Source organism: Clarias gariepinus, chromosome 15 (genome assembly GCF_024256425.1).
Source record: "Clarias gariepinus isolate MV-2021 ecotype Netherlands chromosome 15, CGAR_prim_01v2, whole genome shotgun sequence".
Taxonomy (NCBI): domain Eukaryota; kingdom Metazoa; phylum Chordata; class Actinopteri; order Siluriformes; family Clariidae; genus Clarias; species Clarias gariepinus.
Genome location: NC_071114.1, coordinates 10,076,505 through 10,098,723, shown reverse-complemented (window position 1 = coordinate 10,098,723; position 22,219 = coordinate 10,076,505). Strand labels below are relative to the sequence as shown.

The following is a 22,219-nucleotide window of genomic DNA, read 5'->3' as shown; positions in this document are numbered from 1 at the left end:
AGTCATGACCTCACTCAAAGAGATTACTACATGTTTGGGACATTACAGGAGTTCCTGGGAGGCCAGTGTTTTAGACGTGAAGCAGACAGTCTGATCATGGTTCTGGTGTACTGAGAACACTTGATGATCCAAGCGCTAGTGAAATTAACAATACGTAGCAGGGAATTATATATAGAAATAAAATGATGGTTTTTAGGTCTATTATTCTGCGCAATCTAAAGTCCCAGTTTGACTTGAAAGCCCCTTATAGATTTTTTTAATCAGTAATGATTTTGTTTCAGTTACCACTGGGTACTTTGGTTTCTTCTCAGAATCCCAAGTTTTTTGTTGTAGGCTGACTGTCATTTCCGAATTGCCTGAATGATTGGTGGGTCAGTGGGTGTACGCTTGCGCCCTGTGATAGGATGGCAGTGCATCCAGAATATGCCCTCCGTGTGCCTGGAGTTCCCTGAGATAGGCTATAGTGATATACAAAGTGGATACCACAACTCGCAGTTTTTTTCATAGTAAAAATCAATCAATGTTGATTTTTTTTATATATAACTAAAAGCCCAGAATGTCTACTTTCATATGAAACAATACTTAATAAATAAATAAAATGCTAAACCCAGGCACCACTAACACATGTACAATTTTTTTTGTCCTGTGGTAAAAAGAGTTAACTGTCCTCCTGAAAGGCCATTCCCTTGTCCCCAATTTTTACAGTAAATGTCTTGATTTTTCCTAGTTAAAATGAAAATTCAGTGCATGTTCTTCTTAGGTTGGACAGTAATAACATCATCCTCTATAGTAGTTGATTAATAGGACTTGCATCAATCTGACAATTTTTTTTTTTGCTAAATGGAGGGATTTGCACTTTACTGAAACTGTACATCTTTGCTCAGAGTTTCTCTGGTCAGTCTTTTGTAAATCCTTCATGATTGTCATTTTTATAACTTCATAGAGATTTGATGACGCTTTCTGTCAATATGACGCAGAATTATGTCTGCACAATGTTCAATTATTTATTTGATCTCACAATTACCAAAAAGGTATGCAGAAAATGTGGAAAAGTGGAAATGTGCATACCTTTGTGGACACTGGCTTAAATGAGAAGGAATGTTTTTTTTTTTTACAGCTAAAGAATTCCAGCCTGAATTCCTGGTATTTATCTTGGTCTTAACTTCATACAGACTTTTTTTTTTCATGACCTTAGGTATGTGTTCCTCAAAGCATCGAATGACTTGTTCAAACATCGACAAATCTGAAACCAAATTTAATTCTGTTGTTATTTTAAAGATATAATTAAAAAAAATTCTTGGGTTTCGTCCAGTCTTTATTGCCATGCACTAAACTTTAAATAGTTAAATGTATATTCCTTTATTTATTAAATGAACGCATGATCAACTCAGTACTTACTTCATATTGTTGTTTTCATTTAAATGAGATGAAGCAGTATGATTTCAGATGCAACTATAAGTATTGAACAATTTAAATGTAAGTAAAGTACATAACATGTTTAATGACCTGTTGGATTGTAATCAGTGTTTCCTAAGTTAGTGTTGATTAATTTGGTGTAATTATTAGTGCACTCTTGGGTCCCTCATTGGTTCTTTGAATGTTTAGCTTCTTAGTTGCTAAAGAGGGTCTACTTCACTGGTAACTTGAGAAAATTTTTATACCATCTTTGGCTTACAGGTGCTCACAAGCTTTTATGTGCGGACCAAGTGTCTGCTGTGGCAACCCCTTGCCAGGAGCAGCCGAAAGTCACAACAACTTTTTTTTGTTAATGCTTAAGCTGAAATACTCCTTAATTAATGCATGATTTAATACCTCAAACTACCTTCATCTTATTCCCCACCAAATGCACCAAATCTTAGTGATTATTTAAACAAGGTACTGAGGTCCACAGGGAGAACATGCAAATAGTGAATTTGCATAGTGGATGCCCTTTAAGGGGTTCTCAGAAGTGCAAGGGTAAGTACAAGGGGTGTTCGTCAAACTGGGACTTTGTGCAGGATAACAGAACACAGTTATGCGAGTAAAAACTATCTTTATTTCTCTATATAATCCACCAAAACAGGAATGCACTTATCCCAGCGTTTCACTAGTGCTTGGGATAACATTAAAGTAGAATTTGTTTCTTAGTAAACCTGAACCATGATCAGAGTGTCTGCTTCACATCTGGAACGGATCGGTCAGGGCTGTGCTGTGATGTCCCTGAGTTCTTCTAATGTGCAAGTGATGTTGGTGAATGATTGTATGTACAGTTCCCACGGACAAATGCGTCTCTATCAAGTCCTTGACAAGTGAATTAATTCATCATTTAATCTTATTTTTCGCTGAAGCCTATCCCAGGAGACTTGCAAAGACCTGAGGCCCGAACACTTGACCCTGGAGGTGCGAGTCCACAATGCCGATACCCGGCCGCCTCTGCGAAGAGTTATCTATTGATTTTTTGCAAAACCCAAAAAGTCTCATCATACTGTGCTTAAAGCCTTTTAAAACTATTTTAACTTTGTATATTGTTAATAGGTACCTACCTTGTTTATTAGTTGACACAACTTCTATCCAACTAAATAAAAGGTTATTTAAAAAAAACACTATAAAATTTTAACTACTGTAAGCTATTATAAATCTTGCTGTCATAAATGATGAATACTGAATAAATATTGATGTGTGGATTTTTTTTCCTCCTTTTTGCCTTTAAATCAGTTAAATATGGAGTTCTCTGAAGTGTCCATAGAGTGTTGTCCTGCAACAGATTGAAGTGGAACCTCTACAGAAATTTGATAAATGACTCTTTTAAGTAAACAGTATGGTTCTCTGTATGAATGTAACATTTGGGAGTCATGAAAGGTGTTTATAAATTGAATACACTTTCCGTCTACAGTATATGAAGTACTGTTTGGTCATATGAAACCTTTCACATGGCCAAACTGGATTAACCTTCATCGAGACACTTATTCATTATGCAAACATGTCATTTTATGTTTTTTTTTATTTTATTATAAAAACATTTAGAGCTAAATTTGGAAAAATGGCCTTAACAACATCTCATATGCCAACATAGTAACAAATTATACTGTATATGTATATTATATGCCATATACTGTAAAGCTGAACATCTGGTTATCATTAAAACTCTACCAAAAAAAAAAAAAAACCCTCTTATTGTAAAAGGATAAAAAAGTAATTCTTCCACTTCAGACACAGCTGCAAATCTTCATTATTACAGAACGAAGCACTTATAAGAGTCTGCATAGAAGACTCAGAGCGCGGATCACACACACAAGAAGAGCGAGGAGGAGGTGGGTGTGTTAGCATGTGAGAAAACGACAGCAGGCAAAGGGAGGGAGTCTGTGAGTGGAGAGATATATAAATAAAAAAATAACCTCCAGAAGATAGCAGATAACAGTCGGTTATGATAAGCAGAAGATTGACCATGTTGCTGCAGACCGTCTTCATGCTCTCTGCAACTGTTTTCTTAGGATATCTAGAAGGTAAGAGCTTCGAGATGTTCTGGACTTTTGCCTTAATGGGATGTCGAAAATTGGCACAGGGGACAGATCATGGTGGAAAGGAATAGTGTCTTATCTATTTGGTGTAATAAGCTTTTGATGCAAATCAGCCATGTGTGCTGATAGGAAAAGAGGCTGTTCTGTGTTACTATGCCAGCCACAGGAAGAACCTTGCACGTCAGCTCGTTTTTGTTTGCTCTGCATTTTCAATCATTACAATATTTGCCATAATGTTGCATAATACTATTAAATAATGAATAGTGGGCAAATACATGAATATATGTGAAGGTCATTTGTGTCAGCCATGTTGTGTCATGCTTAAGCAGTAACAAAACATATAGCTGTAGAACACAACCCATGTACTAAATGTTATTTTAAGCGTCCACTCCAGCGATGTTTTTTTTTTTTTTTTTGACCTATATACCTCTTTTGACCATGCATTGGCAAGCATATAGGTCAAGAATGGCACAGTCCAGAATGTTTCAAAAAGATTTACATCCGAAAGTTTGTTGTCATTTTGAAAATTAATGACATTAATGGGAGCTTTTCGGCAGGGAACGGTGTTCAGATGCAGCGGAGTGTCCAGTGTTGTATGCAGTACTCGGAGCAGAATGTGCGGACCAAAGACGTTCTCAAGTTTGAGGTGCAGAACGAGGGGCCGGACTGCAGCATAAAAGCCATCATGCAAGTATTTCAGGCATCTTAAAACAATCACATACCTGGAACTAAATTAAACTATGCCCTTTTTTATATCATGCGGGTCATATTTCTATGATAAATTGTAGTGTTGTCAGTCAAAAATGAACCCTAGTTTGGATAACAAATATCCAAGCACTTTTCTTAATGGGCTAGTCTTGCTGGTGTTGATTTAAACCTTCATTATGCATGAAATGAAAACTAGAAACTGAAGCTGTCTTTGCCTGACTTTGTATTAATTTGGACAGATTGTACACTAAGAAGTTGGTGAAGTGTGCAGACCCGAGTGACCGGAAAGTGAAGAGATTGCTGAAGAAACTGAGGCAGAGAGAAAACGCCAACAAGTCCACCCAGGTTCTGCAACAAAGACAATTGCCTGTCATGTCAAATGTGAGTCTTTCGACTCATTGTAGCAGGATGTTTCTTTTAATTACATAGTCTAGGATTCTTTAATCTTATCGCTGCAGGCTTTCATTCCAACCAAGCAAGAGCCTGATTTCACATGTTCAATTAGTCCATCCTAGTCCCCAGTCAACTGTACCTCCTATTTGCCTGTAGCACACCTGCAGCTACACCAACTCTTTGGAGATACAAATGTGACTGACTTTTAGACACAAGAACTTATTTTTATAAAATTCAGCAAGTGCAATAAAATTATAGCATGAGTAATATCACAGTGTACCAACCAACCATTTGTAACCATATATTCTAGTGGGACAGACTGACGTTATTAATGGTATAACCTTAAACCAAATTAAGTTGAGATGCTTGACACTTTTACTACTGTACACTTGACTTGATATATGCTGATCAGCCAAGGCTTTGAAATCAACTGACAGGCCTTGTGGGGTATTTCCAGTATTCAGTGATGTATCACAGGGTCATTGGTGCTCAAGACCGATTGACAGTGGGGAAGTGAAGGCTAACCTGGCTTGTCTGAACCCACAGAAGAGTTACTGTAGTACAAACTGCTGAAAGATTGAATGCTGGCTCTGATAGAAAGATGTCAGAACATACAGTGCTATGCAGTTGTGTATGGGGCCATGTAGCTTTGAATCCATCAGGGTGCCCATGCTGACCTCTGTCCACTGCTTAAATCATTTACAATGGGCATGTAAGCATCTGGACCACATGAGCACTGGACCATGGAGCAATGGTGGAAGGTGATCTGATTTCATGAGGCAGTATGATGCTCTGGACAAGGTTCTGCTGGGACACCTTGTGTCCTGCCATTTATGTCATGGTTATTTTAACATGTCCACCTACCTAAACCTTGCTGCTGACCTTTTAAGTACTTTTATCAGGATAATGCAGTCTTACACACTGCAAAAATTGTTCAGGAACAAATTAAGGATCATGACAAAGAGTTGATCACTTGGCCTTAAAATTCCCCAGATATTAATCCAAGATATGCTGGACATTGCTGGACATTATCCTGATCCATTATCCTTAAAATAACCATGACATAAATGGCAGGACACAAGGTATCCCAGCAGAACCTTGTCCAGAGCATCATAAGATCATGAGCCTCATGAGACCAGATCACCTTCCACCATTGCTCTATGGTCCAGTGCTTATGTGGTCCAGATGCTTACATGCCCATTGTAAATGATTTAAGCAGTGGACAGAGGTCAGCATGGGCACCCTGATGGACTCATGGAGACCCAATGTGCTCAATGTGGTGTAAAATAAACCACAACCATGTCATTAACTGTTCTGTCCACTGGAGGAGTGTGTAAGGGTAGTGGACGTTCTATCCCAATCAGCCTTTGTTAGTAATTTTTACAGATTCAATTTTTGTCCAGTAGGTGCTATAATACTTTTTTTTTTAGAGCTGTCCAATGATTGGGCATCATCTAGACAGGTGTTGTGTGAATATAGGCTTACAGTCAGGTCCATAAGTATTTGGACAGTGACACTATATGTAATTCTATTATATTTTTTAAAGATGTGATTGAAATGTACTACTAGGTTTACTAAAGGATTACTTTTACTATATATGAATTACAGCCATTTTTTTAACTCAAAAGTAATTGCACAAGAACACCCAATTTCCTTGGCATGGATTTAGTTTTAAGCCATTATTCATCTGGATGGTGTTGCATTCACAATTTTGCACCGTTTGACTGCATCTGACAGAAAGTATAACTCTACTTCTCTACTACAGATACTTCTGTCAGCAGTCACAACATAAGAAACACCACTGACCCAGTTCCACCAGAAGCCATACATTTATACTCATGAAGGCGTCTGCTGATTGTAGACTTTGACAATCAAGCTGTACCTCCTTAAGAGTGTTCTTGACTTAACTCGATTTCAAAAATGTTTTTTTTTTTAACAAGTAAAGAATTCTGTGATCATCCATTTTAAGTGTTCTTTCTGTGGCCTTCAGAGCCTTTGTATGTTGCTCTGCTCACTCTAAATGTTTGCGATCTCTTCGATAGGTCTGTTCTTTTTGTTTGTTTTTGTTTATTTGATTGTTTCAGCCTAATGATGGCGTCCTTCACTTGCATTGACACTTCTTTGGACTCTCATTGAGAGTTTCCATGAACAGCTACAAAAGTGTAAAATGAACACTTAATAAACTCCAGAGCTTTGGTCATTTTTCTGGTCAAATAAAAAAAAAAATTCTGGTCATTCTATGAAGTAAAAAATATGAAGTATGTTTTGTTTTGCGTGTATCTTAATTATGAGGTATCATTTTAAAATCTGATTACCCAATGATTGATCAATATCATAACTTTCTCAGCACCAGAGATACAAGTTACAAGATACACTTGACGAATCTCTGCGCATGTTAGCATGGATGAGAAATAACTGATGATTCGTTTAGTTCTACTCGAATTCCTAAATTTGAGTCTTTTTATTAGGCAAATTAATTTATATATTTACTGATTCATCATCATCCTGACCAGGGGGAAGCAATTACTTAAAATGAACAAGTAGTTGAATTTCTTTGAGTAGAATATGGTAATTTGATGAACCATGTTGTTCAGAAAAATTGCTTGAGATTTAAAACTGCTTTGCAGATTCCCAAAGGTTCCAGTAGATCTTTTCCACTGGAGGCTTTTCCTACAAACAGGTATACAGTGACTGAAATTACTTTATATAATAAATGCAATTTATTGATCATTATCATTATTACTGTTTTTTTCTTTTCTTTTTATCTCCATCAGATCCAGTAAATAATGGGGAGAATTTGACTGGCCACTTTAGCCTTTTCATCTGTCCCTGTCTCCTTGAACGTATGTACATCACTAACTTTCAAAACAGAACTGTATGCTGTCCATCTAAGATATGTAATATTTTAGATCTCTTTAAAAACTGACTGTTAATCTATATATGCCAAAGTATTATTTTTAACTCTGTACTTCAAGCTTGTTCTTTCTCTATATACATTATATGTGTACCTTATAAGCTATACAAGCTGTTATATAGAGTTAAAGTGACATGACTGTTCCTGGCTCAATCATAGTGCAAATAAATATTCTATTATGTATGGTAATGCAATCAATTTTTATATATAAAGAAATGTTGGAGAAATGCTGTGTGCATTATTTTTATTGAAAAAAAAGGTGGAATTATTTGTCATTTTAAAAAGACAAATGATGCATGCAGAGATGTTTTAACAAATAAAAAGCAATGTTGGCACAATAATTGTTTTACTTTGGAAGGATGAAGAGGGATAGCATTAGTCAGGTTTGAAACTGTGACAATGGACAAGTTTGATTATTACAAAAAAAAAACATAAGTGCAGCAAGCTCATGACTAAGACTTATTTAATGCTAAATAACTAACATGGTCAGGAATGTTGGTTTCTGCAAATGATTAAAAACCTGATAACTGTTTGTTGTCTGTTTAACCTGATACTTGTTTAGACTGTTATGATAAACAGATTCTTAATTTACACCTGGTGCTGTGTAGTGACTGACTTTCTAGTGATTACTGCATATAATAAATATGCACTAAATGCAAATGTTCAAGCATATCATTACACACAGCATTACATGGACCATTTTAAATCATTGGTTTTGCACGACTACATATTTAGATGCTGATTGTTCTGACACAAAAAAAATTAAAATGTTCAGGTAATAACAACCTTTCAGATTTTTTAAATAAAAACAAAGAAATCTATTTATTAACCAACAGCATGCAAATACATGTACAAGGCCACACCATGCGGTTTGGCTTTTTTCAAAAATAACACAATATGTCTTTACAGTTACTAGTAATCATTTTTTACTCTCCATAAGTAAAATATCTCCCTTTAGACTCTTTACAGTCAACAAACCATGTATACAACCACCAGCCATAACACCAACACCACCACCAAGTGAACTGAACAACACTGATCACCAACTCCTGAAGAAAAGCCAATGCCAGTACAAATTACTGAAAAAAGTAAGTCCTTGTGACAGTAGAAAAAGAAACCTAGTGCATGAACGAGGCCTGGCATGCAAAGAGCCCAAGGCCACTGAAGCAGCCTCCAAACTCCCCAGATCCCAATCTGATTTAGCACCCATGTGATGTGCTGGACAAACAAGTGGAGCCATGCCCTGATGGACCAGAGCCATGAAACACAAACCCTGATTGGTTTTAATGTTATGGCTGACTGGTGTAGACTGGCATGATTCAGTTCCTCAAATGATTATAAACATCTCTTCTTTTAGTTATATATGATAATGTATTTTGACATAGTACACATTTCCATTTAATAGTATTTAGATAAATTAAGAAACTGAGACATTAAATTGACAATCGGAATAAAGTGCATAAGTAAAATATACTAAATATCAACAATCATAAAATATAAATTCTGTTGAATTCTTAAATCTGATTGGTCAGAAACTGTTGGTTAATTTTTGGTAACAGCATGTCCAACAATTACACGTTATATTTAATACTACACTTTTGTAGTATTGCACATTTTATGCTTTTCCTCCATTTGCTGTAGTCTACTAATAAAACAGTTTGATATGTAAAAAAAAAAAAAAAAAAATCTGTATGACTGCATAAATCAAATTTGAAGACACTGTGCATTTTACAAAAGTGCGGATGTAAATAATAATAAAAAAAACCCCACAGATTCGTGTGTGTTTGACGTTAAAGTGTGAAACAGTACAGTACAGTATGAGGACTAAAGCACACTGCACTGCTGAACTTAATCAGGAGCTGTTTCAGTGTTCACATTTTAATAGCACAATTGTGCTCAGGAGTGGAAAGCAATTTACAGCATTGTACAATACAGAGCACAAAACTCAAGAGCAATCAACACACAGGCACACACACACACACACACACCTTTCCATCTGTTTTCTGAGGTCTTTATTGTGCTTTATATCAACATATCAGCTTAAAAATATTGGCCCTTTATATTTAAGAAAGACAAAAAAGAGAAAGCTAAACTAGAAAAGATCAGGCGCTCGTAAAATGGCTCCCTGAGAAAATTGATCAAGACGTGGGACACTTTTTTTGTATATACTGTACGTGAAAAAAAATTATTTAGTTTGAGAGTAGTATGCACAAAATTGGATCGTTCTTACCTCATTATTATTACTTTGACCAATATATTTCTAATGTCCATTTCTAATCAGTCAGAAGTAAAGCTGTTATGCATTATGTTTTCCACATTGGCATGTCTTCAGGATAGTCTTGTAACTTAAAGTGTAAGAATAAGTGTTTGCAGCTGCTGTATCATTAGTGATAACAGGAACTAACTTATATTGCAAGTGTTCCCCAACATAACAACAAAAGTATTTTAAAATACATATTTACTGGCAAACTTGCTAGATAAGGGATAAACATTTAATAATGATAATCTACATCATCATCATCATCACAGTAGTATACACTAGGGTTAACGGACAGCTCAGCCACATGCTTACACACATCCATTTCTAAAATTCCACTGTATACGTAGTGTTAATATCCTTTTTAACCAATTACAAGGCAGCAACTCAACGCATTCAGGCATTAAGACGTGGTCAAGACGATCTGCTAAAGTTCTTACTGACCAGCAGAGTATGGTGAAAGGTGATTTAAGTGATTTTTTCATGGTTGTTGGTGCCAAACCCCACTGGCACCTGCATTTCTGAAACTGCTGATCTACTGGGGTTTTCTCTAGCGTTTATGGTCTCTGTGGTTTATAGAGAATGGTCTGAAATAGAGTAAACGTCCAGTAAATGGAAGTTCTCGGAGCAAAAATGCCTTGTCGATGCCAGAGGTCAAGAGAAGAATTGCCCTGATAGAAAGGTAACAGTAACTGAAATAACATCTCGTTACAACCGAGGTATGTCGAAAAGCATAGAAAAGCATACAGAGTGCCAATCCTGTCAGCTAAGAAAAGGAAACTAAGGCCAAAATTTACACGCACTCATCGGAATTTTACAATAGAAGATTCAAATTTTTTTTCCCTTGGAATGAGTCTCGTGTTCCGCTACAATATTTGGATGATGAAGTCAAAATTTGGCATAAACATGAAAGCATGGATCCATCATGCCTTTTATCAATGGTTTAGGCTGCTGCTGGTGGTGGTGTAATGGTGCGAGGGATATATTTTTTTTCCAGAGACTATTCGCCCCTGAACCATATGCCACAGCCTACCTGAGTATTGTTGCTAAACATGCCTATTCCCTTATGACCACAGGATAACATGCCATGCCACAAATTAAAATAATCTTAAACGGGTTTCTTTAACATGACAATGAGTTTAAAGTACTTAAGAGTCAGCAGTTAAGGAATGTTTAAAGAGCCTTGCTGAATCTATGGCACAAAGAATAACGGCAGGATAAAGGGGAAAAAAGGGTGTTTAACCTAATGTAGTACTAGCAGGCAGTACTAGTGTACAAGGTGGCTGGTGTGTGTGTGTGTGTGTGTGTATATATACTCAGCAAAAAAAGAAACGTCCCTTTTTCAGGACTGTGTATTTCCACAATAATGTTGTAAAAATCCAAATAACTTTACAGATCTTCATTGTAAAGGGTTTAAACAATGTTTTCCATGCATGATCAATTAACCATAATCAATTAATTAACATACACCTGTGGAATGGTCGTTAAGACCTTAACAGCTTACAGAAAGTAGGCATTTAAGGTCACAGTTCTAAAAACGCAGGACACTAAAGAGACTTGTCTACCGACTGTGAAAAACACCCAAAGAAAGATGCCCAGGGTCCCTGCTCATCTGCGTGAACGTGCATTGGGCATGCTGCAGGGAGGCATGAGGACTGCTGATGTGGCTAGGCCAATAAATCGCCATGTCCGCACTGTGAGACGCCTAAGACAGCGCTACAAGGAGACAGGAAGGACAGCTGATCATCCTCGCAGTGGAAGACCACGTGTAACAACACCTGCACAGGATCATAACATCCGAATATAACACCTGCGTGACAGGTACAGGATGGCCACAACAACTGGCCGAGTCACACCAGGAACACACAATCCCTCCATCAGTGCTTAGACTGTCCGCAATAGGCAGTCCATGAGGAGGAGATGCACTGCAGTACTTCAAGCAGCTGGTGGCCACACCAGATACTGACTGGTACTTTTGATTTTGAGCCTCCCTTCATTCAGGGACACATTGGAAAACATTTTTAGTTTATGTCTTATGGTGTTGACTCTTTTAGTGTTCATACAAATATTTACACATTAAGTTTACTGAAAGTAAAAGCAGTTGAAAGTCAGAGGACGTTTCTTTTTTTTGCCAAGTATATATGGCTTTTGTGAGCTTTTACAAAAATATGTAAGATTTATTGTTCTGTTATATTTAATTGTTGCATTTTAATTTATTATTTCACATCATAAACTTAAAAAGGTTTATACTCAAAAAACGGTTACATGTGTAGCAAAAATAAAACTGTAATACTGGTCCCTCTGTATTCAATACTCTTCCTAATAGTCCTAATCTGTTCAATGTGCGTCTGTTGAAGAGTTATGACTGATAATCTGTTTAATTCTCTTGGTTAAAAAATAAAGTTTATTTATTTAATTTATTTATTAATTAACCGTTCATGCTGGTACAACACTAACAATACCATGTTACCATTCTAGATGATGTTCAACATAATGCTCATTACATTGTTGTTTCACTGTTTGGATGTCTGAGACAATCATCCTCCTGGGAGATTAGCTGGTAAGGTTTTTCATTGACCTCAATCACAGAGCTGCTGATCCCAGCATCCAGGTTCTGCAGCTCCTCTCTTGACAGATGTTCCACAATACCAGCTCCTAACGAGTCTCCCAGCACATTGGTGACGGTTCTGAGGCGATCCCTGTTTCGGTGAAAAAGAAAATGCAAGTATAAGTGCATGTTATAGACATCTAAAAGTCTCTGCAATAAGCACTTCCTCAGCCAGTGTGTCAGTATGATGGCTGTTGTATACTGTAGTTATTAGAACATTTCATATTCTCTTACATTGCATCTGCATTATGTATCAGTAACCTTTTACAAGAGTGCTCTCTGCTGGAGATGGGACAAATGTGACATTTAGTCAAGACTTACAGGAACCAATCCACAGCAACGATGAGTGTTATGTCCTCGGTGGGCAGTCCTACGGATGTCAATACAATCACCATGGTTACCAGGCCAGCCTGTGGAATGGCTGCTGCTCCAATGCTGGCAGCAGTTGCTGTGATACTGGAAAATGACATCGTAAAAATGAGAGAATACAGCTGGAATGTGTGCCAAGATGTGATGTAATTTGAAAAATGTTAAACATCTGCTGTGAGACAGAACTAGATTAAATATTATCAGCTTATAGTTTTAGACTTAACTTTAATAAGCAATATACTGTATATCAAAAACCCTCTACAAATCCAATTTATAACACATTAGATTTTATTGCCTTGATTTTATTATTTTTAACTAAGTTCCCTCTGGGATTATTAAAGTTCTTTGAATCTTGAATGTTATTGTTACCTGATGGTAAGGATTTGTCCAAAGTTCAGGTCCATGTCATTAACTTGAGCTATGAAAATGGCAGCAACTGCTTCATACAGAGCTGTACCATCCATGTTTATGGTGGCGCCCACAGGCAAAACAAGGCGTGTAACACGTTTGTCCACATGGTTGTTCTCCTCCAAACAGCGTAAGGTGATAGGAAGGGTGGCGGAACTACAAAAAAAATATAAAATGTTTAACAACCCCTGCTTAAAAGTCTATCTGGCAAAACATCTGGTAGACCATCTTTGCCAGTTGGTTCAAGCTGGTAGAAAGAAAAGAGTTTCTGAATGACTGATAGCAACGCAAAACACTTATTATATAAGAAATTCTCAAAGTAGAAAACCTCTCTGTACCGATAAATTTATTTAAATCATTCAAATGCTGGGAAATAAGACTTACCAGCTGGCAAAGATGGTCAGCTTGACCAGGTCAGCCTGTGTTTTTGGTTGCTGGTCAAATAAAGCTGGATTTTTTTTTTACCAGGGATATTTCCCTTTTTATAATATTTTAAAGTATTGCTTTATAATATCCTTTGTGAAAGTCCACACACACTATAATAAAAAGTTCTGAACAATAAAATATGAATCAGAATGTAGAACTCCAGATCACTTTACCTTGAGGATGTTCCGAAGGCGGTAATTAAAGCCTGGAGCAGACCACAAATATAGGCGTAGGGGTTCCTCCGCGTACTCAAATAGAAAAGTAGAGGCAGAACAACAATGCTATGCATCAACAGACCGACAATGACGCACAACATGTACATCCCTAGCTGTCCTCCAACTTGTAGCATGTCTTTCATTTCAGCAATCTTCCCAGCAATTAGAAAGAGAATCCCAACTGGAGCATACCTGAAAGAGAATGTGTGAAGAAATGGGTGCCAAATACTGCAGATGCACATTCACAGGCATTATCCTCCGTTTAATCAGGGAAATAAATATTATTTGATGATAGAAACCCGATCTACTGTATGAACATGAATCAAAGTCAGAATATGAGCTAATCGAAGACGGATTAGACAAAAGCGGCCTACAGGGATTAATAACTGGCTGGTACTCACCACATGATGATTGCAACTAAGCGCATTATGGCATCATTGAGACAGTCGAAGAAATCCTTGAGTGGCTGGCCCTGTTGCTTCATATTCCCGATCACGAAGCCGAAGAACATTGAGAACACCACTAGCCCCAAAGCATTCACTCCATTCGAAGAGCCAGAGACTGGAGAGATCTCCTCTATTGTCTCCGTCTGCAGGACTGTGCTGTAATTTCCCATTTGGCCTAACGCAGTGGTATTTATAACATTGTCACTTGCATTCACCATAACAGTGATGTTCCTTGTCAAAATGGTTTTCTTGTAAAGTGTCCTGTACTGGAACGGATAAACAAGGGGAAGCTTTTAAGGAGAAGGAACCCAGATGCTGCCATATTGTAGAGAAGCATAACACAGTATACAAACAGTAATATACAGCATAAACACGGATTATATACCTGTTTAAAACAAGCTTCCACTAAATTAGAGGGAAACATATTTCTGTAAGGAAAAAAAGTGTTTGTGTAAGTCAAAACGATACATTTTAACAATACATTTTCAAACACATACTTGTAGGAAGAACATAACAAGCATGTGTCTCTCTTTACCTAATAAGATCAAGAAATGCATCAGCTGCTGTCACTGTATCCGCCCTGCTACTATCAGACATCGGAGTGTCTCTTTGGCCGTTTCCAGGTCTTATGACAGTCACTATGACAATACCAATGAACACGGCAATAAAAGTAGTCACAACATAGTAAACGATTGCACGCACTCCCATCTTTCCAGTGGCTTTACTGTCCAAATATGAAACACCTGGAAAAATAATAATAATAAAAGAAAAACATCCCACATTGTTATTGTAATACTGTATGTGAAAGGCAAAAGACTCTCGAAGAGAACCAAGCTAATTTTCAGTCTCTTGAAAAAGAACATTATGAAGCGTCAGAATCGTACGCAACTATATGGCCAAAAGTATGTGGACACTTTACCACTCAAGTTCTTCCACACCAACCTCGTCAACCCACGTGTTCATGGGCCTTGCTTTGTGCACAGGGGCATTTTCATACTGAAGCAGGTTTTGACCTAGTAGTTCTGCCTCAAAATTTTTTTATAAAATTGTTAGATTCTAACTTTGTTGCAATATTTTCCAGAAGTCCAACAAAGATATGATGGTCAGGTGTCCACATATTTTCGAATATAGTGTACATGCATATAATTCCATCACTTGACTTTGTCCACATACCTGTTACAAGACTGGATACAATAAGTGGAAGGACCATCATTTGTAACATCCTCATCAGTAACTCCCCAGGGAAGGATAAATACCTAATTTCTCTCTCAGATAAGTTTTGAGGTCGCACAGCAAATCCCAGAATGATTCCTGAACAAGGAAGCACAAGTCTTAACGTCCTATTCAAATTCACTTGCTATTTATTTCTTAGTGCATACATGAAAAACTACAACAAATACATACTGCATACATGTGTGCATCTTTATTTCAAAGGCATCTAAGTAATGCTGTAGTGATAATCGTTACCTACTACAACTGCTACCATGGTAAAGATCACAAAAGAATTGCGATGCAGGAACGCCTTGATGGCATTTCGGTTGATGGAGCACATCCTGACTGTGGTTTCGGACACCTGTTTCTGGATTGCTCTGTGCAACCAGTGAAGGTCCTTCTCAGGGTGATGGCGCTTCTCGGAATCTTTGTCGAGAAAGATGCTGTTGCTGTTTGGGGGCTTCTCATTTATAATCAACTCAAAGACTTGGTCAAGGAGGCAGGTTTCATGGGACACTGATCAAAAATAAAGACACAAGATAAAGATGAACTTTAGAGATTGTTTTTAGTCGGTTCATTCAACAGTACACCTACAGTGCATTCGGAAAGTATTCACAGGGCATCACTTTTTCCACATTTTTTATGTCACAGCCACATAATCTACACACAACACCCCATAATGACAACATGCAAAAAAGTTTACCTGTGATTTTTTGCAAATGTATTAAAAATAAAAAAATTAAGAAAGCACATGTACGCAAGTATTCACAGCCTTTGCAAAACTGAGCTTAGGCGCATCCTGTTTCCCCTGATCATCCTGGAGATGTTTCTGCAGCCTAATGGGAGTCCACCTGTGGTAAAGTCAGTTGATTGGACATTATTTGGAAAGGCACACGCCTGTCTTATTTAACATTTAAACCCTTAAAACTCACTCACTCATCATCTATACCTCTTTATCCTGTGTTCATGGCCTGGAGCCATATCCAAGGAGACTTAGGGCATGAGGCAGGGTACACCCTGGACAGAGTGCCAATCCATCGCAGGGCACACTTATTCACACACTACGGGCAATTTGGGAATGCCAATTAGCCTATCTGCATGTCTTTGGACTGTGGGAGGAAACCCACCAACCTTGGGGAGAACTTGCTCACCACACCACATCACTGTGCCGCCTCCTTGCAACTCTTTGTCTCATATGTGCCAACAACACAGCACTTGTCAATGACTATTTAAAATATATTTGTGTGTGCCATTGTGTGTTAATAGGGAGGTGTCAGACTTTGATTTGTGTATTTGGGATATGTCAAGTAGACCAAAAAATATCATTACTTTTATAAAAAGTACATTTTACTACTACCAGCATACGGGAATGACTTTGCAAAAAAAAACAAAAACAAAAACATGATCATGTGTATCCGTATTTTAGCCTATGTAGCCTTTTTTTTTTTTGCTGAGTCATGTTTGAGTAGTTGGTTAAAAAGAGCTAAAATTCAGTTCAATTTCCTGAGCCCCACTATATATAATAACGCTTATCAAAACAAATAATGGGTCAAATGATCTGAGCTTTCTTCATTACACATTTTTACTTTCAGATGTTATTCAACTTGTTGCATCCCATCTTTAGCAGTTATTAATATTTATTCAAACAGTAGCCCTGTCCACCAAGGCTTACATTTGGTTGAGATACACCAGGTTCATCTGGTTCAGGCCAGCATATTTACAAGAATTTACAAGGATTTACAAGAATGATGTGCCATCTACCTATCCTCTGAATGTTGCCGCCCTTCAACAACCAATTTCCCAGGAATTTTTAATTATTGCTATCGCTATCCGGCTGAGCCTGTCTTGGTTGCTAGTCCTGTCATCCTTGAACCAGGTCAAGACCTTAACTGTCACAGGCAATGATTTGGAATATTGGAGCTAAATCAAATGTTGTAAATCACAACACTTTAATGCAATTATTAATGCAAACTGCAGTTGCTTTAAGACCTGTGCAGAATGTCTTTAAACAATGATTAGAAATACTTACTTATAGGCTCTTACACAGCTACTTATACAGTAAATGACTTTTTGGATAAAGATATTTAGATCTTTTGAATAAAGTCTTATTTTTTTATATAAAAACGAAGCATAGCTGCAGGCCTACCAGCCAAACAAAAAGCACACATGTGACTGTTGATTGATGAACCGATTAGATGTTTGAAACAGGTGTGTCTCCTGCTCAATTGGAATGAAAGCCTGCAGCCACATTGGAACTTTGAGGACTCTTATTTTAATTGATGTATGCTCTCTGTGCACATTTTTCCATTTCTGTTTGGGAAGGAATTGCTTTACCTGACGTGGTTCTTTGTCCTCACACAGGTTTGCATACGCACATTACCTTTGCAGCACTTCATTTTTTTTTTTCTGAGCAAGATCACTCCTCAAGCCAACAATGTAACCAATTAGGCTTGATTTTCACATGAATGAAAAGGCAATTCAGGTGTACTGCCTGAAACCAAAGGCACATGATTTGACAAATCTAGCCTGTTATATTGTGGGTTTGCTATGCTGCACAATTATGCAATTTTCCTCTAGATAGTAAGATATATAATATTCAAATCTGAAAAACCTGTTTAGGTTTGTCCAGTAAAGGTCCTCATTTTAAGCCTAATGCTTTCTAGCTTGCTCATCAGCTACACTGCATTATTCTATAGTAGATACAAGGTCACAGAGAGGAAGCCTGGAGCTCAGGAGATTTAAGGCACGAGACAGGGTACACCCTAAATGGGGTGCCAATTAATTGCAGGGCACTCACAAGCAATTTGGGAATGCAAATTAGCCTTATCTGTATGTCTTTGTACTGTGGGAGAAAAACCACCAACCCTGGGGAGAACTTGCAAACTGCATGCATACAGTACAGACCCGAGGCTGGAATCGAACCCGGAGGTAGAAGGTGACAGTGCTAACCACTAAGCACTGTGCTGCATAGGTTTACTTTAATTCCATACATCTCTCAATATCTCCATTTACCTTCCTTTATATTTCTAACCACTGTTATTATTATATAGAATTATTTAATTTACATTATTAAACATTACTATTGATAACATTATTTGCCTATATACAGTAATTTTAAACTGTATTTTATAACTTACTTACTCATCTTCTATACTGCTTTATCCTGTATTCAGGGTTGTGGGGACCTGGAGCCTATCCCAGGAGGTAGGGTACACCTTGGACAAGGTGCCAATCCATCGCAGGGCACACACACACACACACACACACTCACTCACACACTATGGGCAAATTGGGAACGCCAATTAGTCTAACATGCATATCTTTGGACTGTGAAAGGAAACCGAAGTACCCGGAGGAAACCCACAAAGCACACCGAGTGTATTTTATTAGTCATACTTAATATGCTCGGCACCTCCATTGCTACTGTGCTCTAGGTTTAGTACATAGTCCCAAGTATTACATAATTCTAGGTGAGTTATGTTAAATATGCTGTAAGACCATGTGATATTATAAGGTAGCTCAGAATACGCCAGGAATTAATTATTTAAATATAAAACAATAAAACAAACACATTGCAAAGATCCCACAATTAAACTATACATAAATTTTTGCCTTTTTTTTTTTTTTTTTATAAAAAACTAGCTAGCATGAACCAAATTCATGTCCACTTACCACTCATGATTATAAGATGTTGCTGTTACACGCCGTCTACGAAGCGATATAACTGTAATTCGAAGTAGAGTTCAAAGCTAAGCTTGTGACTTCTGCGGACTGCTACACTTATGTGCTGATAAACATGAAACAGTCTGTCATCTCCCCTGACCTGACCATCAGAAGGTCAATTTACCCTCCCCTTGACCACACACTGGGCAACACTGGGTAAAGGTTGCCCTTTCGCATTGGCCAAAAACAACAAATCACTAAAGTGATGAATATAAGTATCAAAGCCTAGTCTCATATCAGTACAAAAAAAAGCAAGACATGGATTGGGTTTTAAAGCTGGATCTTTGCAGTAGGGATGTAACCATATATTTTTAAATTCTGCTTCAGGATTGAGATCCCTCAGGAAGCAACAAATGAGTGAAGAGTTTTTACTTTCATGCAAGCGAGAGAAAGTAGTGAGATGTGAAGCTCAGGGTAAAATAAAGACTACAATAAGATTAATGTATCTGTCTGCATGCGGCAAATGACTTACCTTGGAGGTGATAAGTCGTCAAAGTTCAGACTGACGCTATTTTTCATCCTTTGTACAATACGTTAGCCAGCAGTAACTGTTTTGTTATAGTAAAGTATATTTTTCTTCCCAAACAATTCACTGCTTCATGCTAGTTTTAGTTATAAACTTCACAAACGAATGCATGTATGTAGTTTTCTCTAAAACAAATGCTATGTAATTTAAGAAGTGCTATGTGGGTTCCTCCTGATGATGATGTGCAGCCATGATGATTTGACATCACTCCTTAAGGAGCTTATCATGAACATATTCTGTACCTTAAATTACAAGATATGACCTCTGGTCTAATCCATCCATCCATCTAGGAACCTCTGTAGTCCAACTAGGGACCGTGGAAGCCAATGGAGGCCATTGTATTTATTTGCATTTTGTACGACCGTGGTGCACACCTCTATTTGGGACCATTGATGAACTAGAGTGAGGTCGTTGAAGTGCAAGAGCCAGAATTTACTGGCTCTTGCACCCTGTGTTGGCCTCTCTAGCTCCTTTATTTAATCAAGCAGATAAACACATCTTCTTACCATGCACCCTCACCAAGTGTTTAAGTGATCTTTATAAAAAAAAAATTTGCAGCACTTTCCTTCCAAATTTGGATAATGTCAAATTTTTTTACATTTTTTTTTTATTTGCTTAATGCATTTAAACAATTTGACCCCTTCTAAAATGGCAATTTTTTTTCTTTGGGCCAGTCAGAATAGTTAGATAGTTGTCTATAGCATTGATGTTATATAATGACTTCTTGCCGCCCAATACACAAGCATTTCCTTTGATTGTTGTTATATTTTAATGTGTCCAAAACTAAAAGCACGTTGTGCTTGCTGTCTAATAAATTAGAAACTTACTATGCAATAGAATTTTTATTTTATATTGAATTATTCTGCCAAAAACATAGTTCCAATTATTGCCATCTGGTGGCCATTTGGTCCCAATAAAAGATTTTTCACAGAGACCCACTTCCTTAATTTTTTACTCGTACATAGGATTGTAAAAAAGCCGCCTGATGAAGACATAAAGCATTTAAAGTAAACTTTACACATGTCAGAATGACATCATCAGTCTTCGGCTGCAATGTCACATGGATTTGCCAAACTAATTTCCTTTAAGTTGTTTAGATTTAATGTTTTATGCAGGTTGATCTGTTGTTCCTTTCCTCTTTTGTCATTACTAAGATATTTTTTACACAAGACACATAAAGATGCGTTAAAATGCAACGTGGCATCATGTCTGTAAAATGCATTCTGTTAATGTTGAAACAGACCTAAAAGCTTTAGATTAAAATTCATTTATAATACAGAACATAGTACGCTAGTATTTCCTCTGTTAGTGGATTGGACATTGGTGTTATTCATACTCAGATCAGGAACAATAGAAATAAAGGGTGGCTTCCAAATCTCTTGGTGCTAAAGAATACTTGAAATGGTATTAGGTGTGCATTCTTCATTGGCTGTTCCACATGTAAGTACTTGCATTCATTACATCCGTTTCTCTGCATACCATGTGCTCATGAAATACTTGCCTGTTTCTGTTTAAACCACTTTAAAATCTTGTTAGCTCATATCCTGTGCTTTATTGTCAAATAGCCAATAAAGAGATGCCAGCTACGAAACATGTTGCATTACAGGACACATTTAATATGCTGCATGTTGGATTACAGGACACATTTAATATGCTGCAGCTCAGATGATACAGTAGCACATGTGTGTGCTATACGCTGCTGTATTATGTAACAAGTTACTGTTTGAGGCACTTTCTGTACTTTTCCTTTAGGTTGAAACAAAATCCATGCTATCATGGAAAGTATTAGGGTATATTTCTTTAAAAAGTAAGACTTACCCAACCGAAATTGCCCCACACTCTGTCCTCACCCTGTTGTCAAAAGTACGCTAAAGAAACTTCAGCGAATCCTTCTGCATGACTTCCTGAAGCCTGAGGTGAAATTTCTAGAAAAAAAAGCCTCGCTGTGGCATCAGAACATACCTTGTCACAACGGCATTCTTCTCTTCCTGATTTCATATGTTCTTGCATATTTGTCATTGTTCCACAGATGAAAAAATAATACAAAACAATCTGCATAATAAATGCATAATGCAAAGAATTTTATTAATTAGGCAGCTAAGGATGAAAGGTACCTGGTAACTTGTGGCCCTGTTTGCAAAATGAATTGCACCTTAGTTACTTAAGCAAACTATTAACCAAACGTACTTAACAACTGGGTTCAGTTAGGCTAAACACATCCAGAATTGATTACTGCAAACCCTGTCAAGTCTAAACCTTCCTTAAATTAAGGAAGTAGGCTAAAATGTCTCAACAAGCAGCATACTTATGTGCGTTAAAAATAAGTCACTGAAATGCCTTTGTCTGGAAAGGGTTACAAAACTGTTAGGGAGTCCAGCAATTCACATTTAAAGTCATTAACCACAAATTGAGAAAACTGGGATGGATGATTAATCTTCCAAAAAGAAGCAAGACTATGGAAATTCTGCAAGAGATGCATAAGAACTGAAGAACTAATGGCCTTGTTTGTTTTATTAG

The 22,219-nt window shown here is 37.3% G+C and overlaps 2 protein-coding genes across 5 annotated transcripts; one reads left to right on the top strand and one right to left on the bottom strand.

Annotated features, from left to right (window-relative positions):
* Positions 1–3,297: 3,297 nt before the first annotated feature.
* ccl44 (chemokine (C-C motif) ligand 44) lies at positions 3,298–9,219 on the top strand. 3 transcript variants are annotated; one of them, XM_053513466.1, is made up of 5 exons: positions 3,298–3,482; positions 4,055–4,184; positions 4,445–4,586; positions 7,226–7,278; positions 7,373–9,219. In XM_053513466.1, exons 1-5 carry the CDS (start codon positions 3,404–3,406, stop codon positions 7,383–7,385), a joined length of 417 nt encoding a protein of 138 aa, XP_053369441.1. In that variant the 5' UTR covers positions 3,298–3,403; the 3' UTR covers positions 7,386–9,219. The 3 variants fall into 3 exon arrangements, with proteins under 3 accessions (XP_053369441.1, XP_053369442.1, XP_053369443.1); XM_053513467.1 differs by having other exon boundaries at positions 3,308–3,482; positions 4,445–4,550; XM_053513468.1 differs by lacking the exon at positions 7,226–7,278 and having other exon boundaries at positions 3,308–3,482.
* A 2,948-nt stretch (positions 9,220–12,167) lies between these two features.
* Positions 12,168–21,608, bottom strand: LOC128543217 (excitatory amino acid transporter 1-like). 2 transcript variants are annotated; one of them, XM_053513584.1, is made up of 10 exons: positions 21,521–21,608; positions 15,709–15,969; positions 15,415–15,552; positions 14,777–14,984; positions 14,627–14,669; positions 14,197–14,507; positions 13,754–13,987; positions 13,116–13,310; positions 12,699–12,833; positions 12,168–12,468 (listed from the first exon to the last, which is right to left on the bottom strand). In XM_053513584.1, exons 2-10 carry the CDS (start codon positions 15,791–15,793, stop codon positions 12,270–12,272), a joined length of 1,548 nt encoding a protein of 515 aa, XP_053369559.1. In that variant the 5' UTR covers positions 15,794–15,969; positions 21,521–21,608; the 3' UTR covers positions 12,168–12,269. The 2 variants fall into 2 exon arrangements, with proteins under 2 accessions (XP_053369559.1, XP_053369557.1); XM_053513582.1 differs by lacking the exon at positions 21,521–21,608 and adding an exon at positions 17,483–17,499.
* Between the last annotated feature and the right edge of the window lie 611 nt (positions 21,609–22,219).

Coding starts and splice junctions, on each gene's coding strand:
- LOC128543217 (XM_053513582.1), bottom strand. Junction 13,311..13,753: donor GCCTTCGGAACATCCTCAAG/GTAAAGTGATCT, acceptor TTTTTTTTGTAG/TTCCGCCACCCTTCCTATCA. Junction 12,834..13,115: donor GGACAAATCCTTACCATCAG/GTAACAATAACA, acceptor GTCATTTTCCAG/TATCACAGCAACTGCTGCCA.
- ccl44 (XM_053513466.1), top strand. CDS start 3,404: ATGATAAGCAGAAGATTGACCATGTTGCTGCAGACCGTCTTCATGCTC. Junction 3,483..4,054: donor TTTCTTAGGATATCTAGAAG/GTAAGAGCTTCG, acceptor GCTTTTCGGCAG/GGAACGGTGTTCAGATGCAG. Junction 4,185..4,444: donor TGCAGCATAAAAGCCATCAT/GCAAGTATTTCA, acceptor TAATTTGGACAG/ATTGTACACTAAGAAGTTGG.